An 11608-nucleotide genomic window follows, 5' to 3' on the forward strand; every position below is an offset into this window, starting at 1 on the left:
GTAGCTCCAGCATTTTTCAACCCAAATGGCATCACCTTGTAACAGTAGAGTCCTTGGCTTGTGATGAAGGCTGTCTTCTCCTGGTCGTCTTCAGCCATCTTTATCTGGTTGTACCCTGAGAAGGCGTCCATGAACGTCAGTAACTTGTGCCCAGCGGTGGAGTCCACGAGTTGGTCTATCCTTGGTAGAGGGAAGCTGTCTTTTGGGCAGGCTTTGTTCAGATCGGTGAAGTCTACACACATTCTCCATTTTCCATTCGCTTTCTTTATCAGGACGACGTTGGCGAGCCATTCAGGGTAATATACTTCCCGGATGAATCCAGCCGTCAAGAGTTTGGTTACTTCCTCTGCAACTGCCTGATCTCGCTCTGGGGCGAAGGTTCTTCGTCGTTGCTGAACGGGCTTCCTGCTGGGATCCACATTCAACCTATGCTGGATGACTCCTGGAGATATGCCCGGCATGTCCTCGTGACTCCATGCAAAGACATCTAGATTCTCTTTAAGGAACTTTACAAGTCTTGTTCTCATCTCAGGGCTTAGCGTCGTCCCTATCTTGGTCGTCTTATCCGCATTTCCTTCTACCAATTCCACTGTTTCCAATGTCTCCATCCGGTCTTCTTCTTTCTCATCAATCGTCCATGTGTGTTCTCCTTTCCTGCCAGTACGGCCTGATAGCATTCTCTTGCCAGGACTTGATCGCCTTTCACTTCACCCACGCCGTTGTCTGTCGGAAATTTCACCTTCAGACAGTAGGTTGACATCGCTGCCTTCCATTTGTTGAGGGTGGGCCTCCCAATGATTAGATTGTAGGATGAGGGGCAATCTACCACCAGGAAGTCTACCTGTTTGGTCAACTGCAATGGGTAGGTCCCTGCCGTCACCATTAGTGTCACTATACCCCTGGGGTAGACCCTGTCTCCACTGAAACTGACGAGTGGAGAGTCAAAAAGGCGAAGTCTTTTTGGATCTAATCTTAGCTGCTGGAAGGCTGGGAGGTAGATGATATCTGCTGAGCTCCCGTTATCAACGAGGACCCTTTTGGTATTGAACCCCTCTATATTCAGCATTATGACCAGGGGATCGTTGTGGGGTTGTTTTACTCCCCTGGCGTCTCCTTCACTGAAGGACATGTCCTGGCATGTTCATCGGTGCTTAGACGGGGGAATAGTGTGGACGCTGTTCACCTGTCTATGGTACGCCTTTTTGAGTGATCTAAATGATCCTCCTGAGAATGGTCCTCCTGTAATCGTGTTTATCTCACCGATCACCTTGCGTGGAGGTTGGGACGGATGGTCGTCGTCCCGAGTGAAAGATTCACGCTGGGTCCTATTGTCGTCTCTGAACTTGCCATATTCTCCTTTCTTTACATACTTCTGTAACTTCCCTTTCCGTATTAATTCCTCTATTTGCTCCTTTAGGTCTCTGCAATCTTCTGTGTTGTGGCCGTGGTCTCTATGGAACCGACAATACTTGTTCTTGTCACGTACATTGGGGGATGAGTGTAATGGCCTAGGCCACTTGAGATAATGCTCGTCCTTGATCTGCGTGAAAATCTTATCAACAGGCATAACCAAGGGAGTAAATTTTACCGTCCGAGGATTTTTGTCGTCCCTCCTCCTATTCCCGTCATTGTTCCGACGATCTGGTCTGTCTCTCTTTTGCCCCCTACGGTCGTCTTCCCTCTTGGCCTTGTCTCCTGGTCTCTCGGTATCTTTTATGGTAGCCAGGGCGTCTTCCGCATTCATGTATTTTTGTGCCTTCAGGAGCATCTCTGCCATCGTCTTGGGGGGGTTCTTTGCAAGAGAGGCCACGAGGTCTCGAGATCTCAACCCTGCTTTGAAGGTCGTCAGTTGTACCTTGTCATCAGCTTCGTCTACTTCCAGAGTTTCCTGGGTGAATCGCTTGACATATGACCTCAGAGTCTCCTTCTCTCCTTGTTTTATGGTGAGTAAGTAATCTACTGGCCTCCTTGGGTGTTGTCCTCCTATGAAGTGGCGCAAGAAGGCACTACTCAGCTGATCAAAGTTGTCTATGGATGAGTTTGACAACTTAGTAAACCATTCTCTTGCAGCTCCTTTGAGAGTCGTAGGGAAGGAACAACATAATATCTCGTCAGGTGATTGCTGAATACCCAGAGTCGTCTTAAAGGTATTAAGATGATCCTGAGGGTCCTTGAGTCCGTCGAATGGCTCTAATTGAGGCAGGCGAAATTTTGACGGCACGGGGCATTCAAGTACCGTTGCAGTGAAAGGCGAATCCGTAGCCCTTATCATTTTGTCTACGCTTCGGTCTGTCTTCTCTTTGATAGCGCTCCTTAGTTCGTCCATCTCTTTCCTCATTTCCCGAAGAAGATCTGAGTTCTGTTTGTCCGGAGTAGTTGGTCTCCGGGGGGTTTCCCTCCGTTGACTATCCCCCTCTTCCTCCGTGTTACCCTTGGACCGGTTTTCTTCCTGTTGAGTTTGTTGAACCTGCTGGAGCCGCAGCTTCATTTCCTGGTTCTGTTTGGTGAGTTCCTCAATGGTGGCTGCAAGGGCTTGAACTTGCTGGGCCAAGGCTGCTGAATCTGGGTTGGGTTCCATCTGGATATAGAGAATTGATGGAAACTACGTTTTCGAGTATGAACCTGAAAACTCGTCCCCACAGACGGCGCCAAACTGATGGAACACAAATTCGTCAGTAAGAGTGGTAGATGGAATCCCATGTGGTATATGAAGGTTTGCTCGATGAGGGTCACTGGTGTGGTGCCTGCCACAAAGTCTCCGATGCCAAAGTTAGGATAATAATCAAACAAAGTAAAGAAGCAGAATGTACTCTCAAAGTATTTTTTGCATATCTCTTACCTCCCGTTGACTGTATGAAAGCTTTATACCTGAGGCCTTAGGGGCTAGCCGTTGGGGTTGTTAATGCTCTCTGAAGTAACGCCCCTGGTCTAGTAATGAGACTTTTAAGAGGCTCCTAACGGTCTGCTTGGTCGATTTCGTAACTGCTCAGGTCATTGATTGGCTGCATTGAATGACTTCCTGCCTTCGTCAGTGATGATGGCTTTCTTCGTTGTTTCTGATGACTTCGTCATGGATAATTCCTTCGTCATTAATGTTATCTTCGTCAGTGGGATGTAGAATCGTCATTCCTGTCAGTGACTAAACTAAACATCAAGTCCAAAATTCTTTGTTTTAGAAGGCAATTATATATCAAATTGCATGCTACTTCACCTAATTGATATGTTTTTGGAGATTTAGTATCATAAGCTGTAACCTATCCCTTTTTTCTTAGTGCTTTTATTTTATTTATTTATTTTTTTATATAATATGAAATCTATTTCAACTTTGATATTCCTGGTATTAACCTAATTTATATATATATATCTAAAAGCTGAAGTGTAGTGTTTATTATTGTTGTACTCTATTGAGTCACATCATCAATTTATTTTCAATATTTTCTCTCTCCTTTTTATTTTTTTTTTCCTCTTTATTAGTTTGCTATTTTATAATTACACATTCTCCAACATTTGCTTACTTTTACCTTTTTATCTCCCAACTACTCTAGAGCTTAACCTTACAATTTCTCCATTCCTTTATCTTCCTTTTATTTTGACTCTTCTTCTCCCTTTTTTTTACTATAAAAATTTGTTATTTTCTCTTCCTTTCAATCCATATTTTGCTCACACAAAAAGGTAACTCTCTCTCTCTCTCTCTCTCTCTCTCTCTCTCTCTCTCTCTCTCTCTCTCTATATATATATATATATATATATTTATATATATATTCTTTCTTTTGGTGGATGTTTAATTCTTTAGATTGATAAATTTTTATGTTTAACTCTACTTCAGGTTGATATGATTTGGATATATTTAATCTTTTATCTTTTTAATTTTATTTTCTTTGTTTGTTAAATGTTATTCTATGAAATTATAGAATAATATTCTATTACAAAACATAACTTGGATAATTTGGTTTTTATAACTATATATTTTCTTTTGAATATTCTTTTACTCATCTTCTTTTATATAATTTTGTTATTTGGATAATTCTGTCTCTCTCTCTCTCTCTCTCTCTCTCTCTCTCTCTATTTTTAATTCTTTGGTGGTGTGTTTTTTGAGTTATTTATCACATTCACTCTCTATCCCTCTTATAGTTTTGATTTAAGTTAATTTTTAGATATTTTAGAAGTGAAATGATTATGTATTTGAATGTCTCTATAAATTATTTGAGTAATATCAATTGTAAATTTGTGATGAGGTTTGGTTATCGATAGTATTCTTAAGAGAATGAGAAATTCAAATAATTAATCTAAGGACTCAATTAGTAATGACTACAAAATGATATTGGGTTCGCACGTAAAAAAGCCCAAACAGTATAATTTGTAGAGCGTGGGTGTTCAAGAACTAGATTAACCTCTCTAGAAGTAAAAAGATTCAACCTCACGTTTATAGATGGATCAGAGCTGATATAACAATCGGTTTTTCTTTGATATAGATACAGTTCTTTTTTTTTTTCAAGTTCTCTTCCTGAGTCTTCTCTTTGTTATTCTCTATGTTCCGATCCCCTTTCTTTGCATGTTTTTCTTTCATATTATATACCACCCTTTGTATTCCATCTTCACCACACACGTGTAGGTTGGGTTCAGGGAATCTCTTTCTGTCCCATCTAACACCTTCTGGAACCTCCTTCTAGCAGCTGTAAGGCTGCTTCATCATTGTTTAGGCATCACTTCCACATTAATGCGGCTAGAGAGTTGGTTGAGAGGCAATTAATGCGGAGGCAGTTGTTACCATAGATATTTGTTTGCCTTCGTTCTCTCTCACCTTTAGTCCCTTATCCCACTTTGAGTGGTGACGTAGCTCCGAGGTATGTTCGTAGCCAGATAGCGTCCTGATTGTCCTCGGACTCACGTTGCCGAGAAGGGTTTTGTCCACGGACGAATACTGAACTCTCCTTTCAGGATACTCACTTTTCCCCTCGTTTGGTTGCCCCTCCAATCTGATATGGGCCTCCTCGGGCAGGTTTGCCTCCTCGGATGGGCCACAGGCCCAATTAACTCGACCTTAATAACTTTAGTGACTGACCAACCCTCATAATTAATTTTGAACTTAAAAATTTTAGTTGTAGAAAAAAAAAAAACATAACACACTATACAAAAGTTTGAATAATATACATCGCTTGAAAAAAGAATAGTTTTTCTATCTTTATCTCATATATATATATATATATATATATATTGGAATAATATCAATCAAATGCACCTAAGTTTTTTTCCAAAAAAAAAAAACTCAAAATAATAGAATGTGTGGGGCCAGAGAACTTACGACCCGGCCCACTATCCACTAAGGTCTAGGGCCCGTGCCGAGGACGAGTAGGGAAAGGCCAAATAGCCTAGAGACACAACCGAGGATGACCCTGTCCTCAGCATCCCAAGACTTCAAAGGGAAGAGCGACATCTCGTCGAAGGTTGCCTCCAAAACGCCCTCAGAAGAAGAGGCGAGTAGAATGGGACCCACATGGGGGTACAGAGTGGGGGTGGTTCAAAGTAAATACGTCACCTCCGCCCTAGCCATATTAATGAGAAAAGACGCCTGAATAATGTGGTTTCGGTTAATGCAACTAACAAAAAGCAGGGGGGAGGCGGCTGATGGGACAGGTATTCGAATAGGAACCTGCCTGATAAACAGATGGAGGGTCAGGATCAACCGAGAAGGGCTATATAATGTAAAGACTTGTGCGCCAAAAAGAGGGCTTCCAGACGAGGGAGTCCTAAGGATGGAAGAAGAATAAGGATATGAAGTTCCTTGAACAAGGTCTTAAGACCGGTGCCACTCATGATGTCCAGGAATAGATTATTGTTGAGCACGTTAGGTTTATCCTTGGGCAAATTGCTATGAACACCACGACTAACCATCGTCCGGTAACCAAGGCCTAGCCTTTCAAACCCACGCTTTACAAATTATATTGTTTGGGCCCTTAACGTGCGAACCCAATATTATTTTGGGGTCGTCATGAACTGAGTCCTTACAGAATGATATATTTGTAGAGAAAGAGAGATGAAAAATAATTTCAGAAATAAATTATATATTATACCACATTACAAAATAGTTGTATATTCCCACACTTAGCGTGGGTTTGCGACTAGTGTTATATTAATTGTAGGTCAATGCACAATTATTATGATCGGTAGATTTTCATTTCACACAGATGTCCTAGCATTGTTTGCAACTAGTGTTGGGATACAGCTTATTTTGCTTAAAACTAAAGACAATAAAAAAATAATAAAAAAAGTTATTGTTCAAGCATGAATTATTGTTCATTTGCCTATTTGCACTGTTTATAGACAAGAGGCGTTGGTCTTAAAAAAAAAAAAAAAATTTAAAAAAAGAAAAAAAAAAAGAAAAAGAAAAAAGAAGAAGATGCAAAACGCATAAACGCTCAACTATCCAAACGCTATCTATTCTACTTTTTCTATAATGGACCTTTGCCAACCCTGTCCCCATCCCAGGGAAGCGCCCAGTAGCAACCTGGCAATCTTACCAAGTGGAAAATATAAGAAAATGGTTGAAATACTTATTGCCCATGTAACCTCAGCAATATTGTTGTTTTACAGCTGAATCCAGTCTCCAATAAGCACGCGTCTCCTCACTTATCCCTCCCTCAACCGGTTCTCCTTTATTATTGGTTTTATCATTCCATAGTTGTTAGTACGCACCCCAAAAAATTGAAGAGAACCACAATAGAATTTCCTTTTAGTCTTGTTGACCATCTCTACTCGATAAAAAATGCCGTTCCTATTCCTAATGTATGCAATCAAACGTTCCTTCTACTAATGCTAGTAGCCAGTAGTTTTTCATTTCACGTGAAGTTCTAAAAGACAATAGATTTCACCAAATATTTTACACAACCTTATTGTTTTGTTAATCTTTATGTTGTTTCATCCGCATTCAATTTTATACCACAATTGAATAAAAGATGGTTCATGGTGCTAGAATTATTGTTGCTCTGTAGAATATGATTGGTTCTGACTTTGCCTATTCTGGCTTTAATGCAGGGTCCTAACCATTTTGAAATTGATCTGGACATTCTTCGATTCAGCTACGTAAGGAAGGGACTTGAAGCCTTCCAAGAAAGTCTATAAAATGAAATACTTGAGTTGGGTTTAACAATCCAGGTAACTCATAAATCTTGTTACATAGACAAGCATTCTGGGTTATAATTGTTTGTTGTTCATTAACCACAAAAAGAACTGGATTCATGATTTGACAACCACATTATGTCAAAACTCTTTTAGTTTGTTGAAGGTGTTTTAAGGACTTAGGACCTTCCTAAGCCATTTGAGATATATGAGGCTTTGGCAGATAAATATTTTGATGTGTTTGTTTTTGTTCAATGGACATCATAGCATTTGACTTAAAACAACTTTCTACTACCTTGCATACTTAAGCTTTAAACTCGTTCTAAATTAACGCTCTTTACATTACTTTTAGTAGGCACTAAAACAGGAAAAACTGCCAGAGCAAGTACTGTGCTATTGGAGAACGAACAAGATCTTACTGTGCTATTGGAGAATGAACAAGATTGATTTGTTGATCATGGTCAAATAACGACACTTGTGACCTTGGATGAAGATTGATATGGATGGTGAGATGAGGGGTGCCATGTAAAAGATACGGAACTCAACACCTTTCTGTACACATTGAACTCCCTGCTAATTGCCATATGTAGAAGTAAAGAAAATACAAAATAACATATAAATGTTCTGTTCTTTTGTATTCAATAAAAAATCATGACAACATCAAGATGCTTGTACAACCATACGTGTGTTATATGTGGCGAAACTATGACCTTGGGCCTTAGTTTGTCTTGGTTACACCTACGAAAATTTATAACCTGTTTTTACATTTCTCACCTCAACAAGGATACAATTAAATTTTATCAATCAAATACCCAAGGAGATAAAAGGAAGAAGAAAAAGCTCAAGGAGAAAAAGAATATACGATATCAAGGGGAAAAAAAAATCCCAAATTGAAAACATGCTTACTAGAAACCTAGAAAGCACGGACGTGGCTGGGAGGGTACCACACTCGCGTCCAACGCGGGACGCGGTGTCTGACGCGGTTGCCCATGCGTCGGTGCTGCGTCTGAGTTTGTTTGTTTGTTTTTTTTTTTTGTTTTTTTTTTTTCTTCCTAGATTCGAGCCGACTCGGCTCGATTCACGCCGATGCAGCTCGATTCGCGCCGAATCAGCTTCGATTCACTCCGAATCAGGCTAATTCGGCCAGAATTGAGCCGTATCGGCCATATCGGTTCGTATCAGCCGGCGACCGATACGGCCGAAACATGCCGGAAAAGGCCGAAATTTGGCCGAAAAATCCGAAATTCTCACCTCAGAGGCTTATTAATGTGTTTCTTGCCTTCTTCTTTCTTTGTTTTGTGAATCAAAGCATAGTAATGTGTTTTTTAAAAATATTTTAATAGTAAAAATATATAGAAAATATAAATAAAAATATTTTTAATAATTTTTTAATCACCGAGTCCCGCCGCACCCGCACCCTACTTTTTCAAAAGTTGCCAAGTCCCGCACCCGCGCCCGAGTCCCGAAACGCACCCGTGCTACATAGCTAGAAACTAGCATAGTTGAAGGAGATGGAAATTATAAATTAGATCTTCAAGCGCATTTTGATCCTGAAGCCTAGGAATAAACTCCAACATAGCAAAGACAGGATTTGAAATACACAAACAAGGACCTAATTACATATGCATATGGCCTCAACATAAGATATTAAATCAAAACAGGTGACATGCAACATCTAGGAGGAAGGAACCAAGTGCCACACCACCCAAATTGTATCATTGAGAATCTTGAAATGATTAGTGAACAAGTTCCCATATCATTTGAAGAAACATAATCAACAACAAAGATTATACTTCCAGACACAAGTGAACCAATATCTATCCAAAACTTTAAAGACACAGCACTGAGTTTCCAGACACAAGTAAACTAATTCACTAACAAGGTTAAACTTGTAAACAAAAACTAACAATAGGAGCCATCAGTAGAATCATCCTCAAAAGCCAATAAAAGTTACTCCACCTTTCACACCATAAGAAACAAAAATTTTACAATCGAAGAGAAGCATAAGCCATGGGCTTGGGAAGCTAAAAATTGGAAATCTTAAAGAAGTTGAGTCCACAATGTGACAGCTAGACTCACTTCCGCATGAACAACCTTAGTCAAATGCAATTTTACAAATTTGAGAGCTCTTTGGGAACTCCCTTAATCTCTTCAAATCATGATGCTTCTCCTTTGTGCCTAGATGACTGTCAACAACGATAGTCAATGTCTTTAACACACTTGCTGCCTTCAAGATTTGTTTAACAAGTTTAGCTCTTCATTAAGCCCCTGAAATCCTTCATAATGACAGGTGGTAATTAAAGTATGGTGATTTATATTCAAGAAGATGCAATGCCTCCTCCAAGTAACCTATAGGTGTATATGGCTGCTCCAAGTAACCTATAGGTGTATAATAATTACAGTGTTTAAATTCAAAGGAAAGTATTTGTAGCTTTGGAGCCTGACAAAGCAAGAGTTGTACCACATGCCATGTATACCGCTTAGGCGAATACAAACTGTACAACTTCAAGGAAGACAAATTATGAAAAATTGGAACATCATCATTAGAAGCATGGTAGAGGATCTACACAGCAACATAGCAATCACAGGTTTCACGAAGTTAGAACTCACAACAATATTATTGAGTAGTAGTATTTAACAATTTAATTAATGATAGTGAGTTAGAATGATCAAAAACAAAACGTGCCCTTACCTCTGCTGTTTCTATGCTCAATTCCATGGATATAGCATTATAGAGCTATCCCATGAAGTCCCATATCCTCTTTGCATAATCTTTAGTAGTCAATACTTGATGTTTCTCAACTTGAAGGAACGATTTAACCAAGTTGGGGAGGCTTTCCAACACAAAACTCTCGTCCAATACACCTTTGAAATGAAAGTAGTCGAGAGCTGGGGTGTTTATTAGGAGTTTGTACCACGAATAACTTGACAACATTGTGTTTATGGTGAATTTTTTCAGGGTAGGTACGAGTACAATGACATTGAATTTACCTGCATTCTTGTTCGTACGTTTGAAAACATCACGACACACAGTGAGGGTCAAATCTTGGAGGACAGGGCAGGCAGCGAGGAGTGTGGGGAGAGAGTCGTTGTTTGCATAGCTATAGCAGAATCCTAAGACTTGAGAACCTAAAAGCAGACGCAGGAGGATCGAGAAGAAGCTTATTACCATCCAATTTGAGAACCACTAATGTTGAACAAAAGAAGAGACTAGGAGGCAACTCCATAGGTTGGCCATGAGAAAATATGTGGACATCGAGTTCTTGCAGGCGGCCATGCAGAGTGGCATGTTCGACCCATTTGTGGACGTAGAATGGTTCACACTTTCTGCACCAATTGGTGCGCGACTTGAGTATGGGAATTGCTTTACTGGTATGAAGAGTGAAGATGTTGGACACTGTATCCACAAAGCTAAAAGTTTTTTCATTGTCAAAAAGTTGTCTGTGGTCCAAATCAAGGATAGGTACGAGAGTCCAGAGACTCCTCCACCTGCTGGATAGAATGGTTATGGCGATAGCGTCTCGGCTTGGGTGTAATTAGAGTATGTGGGTGAGGAGACAATCTGGTAGACTGCTGATTATGTCAGTATCAGAAGGAGAAGGAGAAGATAGGAAATTTCTCTCTGCTCTTTCAATTATTCTCACCCTCCTTTTCCTTTCCTCATCCTCCGTTTCTGTTTCTCTCCTCATCTCTCTCCCTCTCCCCTTCTCTATCGTTTCTTCCTTTGCTCCTCCATATGCTTTCAATCTAGGTCTGAACCATGATTCAATGTGCGTTTGCTTCGTGGAGTTTATGCTTATTTGAGGAGGTAAATCTATTTTTTTTTTTTTTTAAGATAAAAACAATAAGTGTTTGTTCTTATCAACTTATTAGGATAAACTAATCTATATATATATATATATATATAAAACCGAAGCCTCTGCCGCTCCCACAATTTTCCACGTCAGCATTTTTTTTCTAATTTTTAAATCTGATTTATTTCTTTTAATTAAATATATAATATATATACCCTCCTTTCTCAATCCAAATAGTTTTCCCGATATAATTCTGAAACCAAACACAAAACGGCAAAACCTAGAGCAACAACACAAAACGGCCAAACCTAGAGCAATAGTGCAAGGGCAGAACGGCAGAACCTCTCCTTTCGACAAAACCAAACCCAGAACCTCTCCTTTAAACATTACTCACCAAACGCAGAACATCTTCACTCCCTCAAACACACACAGATCCAAGCTATTTTGCAGAAAGCTTGCAAGGGCATGACCATGGGAGCCAACGTTTTCAATCTTTGACCCAACCTCCATATCAGCGCATTCTATCTCGGTATCTCTCAATTAATCTATGAATAATCTCTTTTCCTATTCTCTTTAATTAGGTTTTTCTGTCAATTTAAGGATTTCTTCTTTAATTAGTTTTTTTTTTTTGTCAATTTAGGGATTTCAATTCCTATCCCCTTTTTCTCTCTATTCTTTTTTGTTGAAGTCAGGGAAAC

The 11608-nt window shown here is 39.7% G+C and overlaps 1 protein-coding gene across 1 annotated transcript; it reads right to left on the bottom strand.

The window, feature by feature from the left end:
• Positions 1–1141: 1141 nt before the first annotated feature.
• Positions 1142–2488, bottom strand: LOC115973053. The gene is made up of 2 exons (XM_031093294.1): positions 1589–2488; positions 1142–1540 (listed from the first exon to the last, which is right to left on the bottom strand). The coding sequence occupies exons 1-2, from the start codon at positions 2486–2488 to the stop codon at positions 1142–1144; spliced, it is 1299 nt and encodes a 432-aa protein (XP_030949154.1).
• Between the last annotated feature and the right edge of the window lie 9120 nt (positions 2489–11608).

This window comes from Quercus lobata, chromosome 2 (genome assembly GCF_001633185.2).
Source record: "Quercus lobata isolate SW786 chromosome 2, ValleyOak3.0 Primary Assembly, whole genome shotgun sequence".
NCBI lineage: Eukaryota > Viridiplantae > Streptophyta > Magnoliopsida > Fagales > Fagaceae > Quercus > Quercus lobata.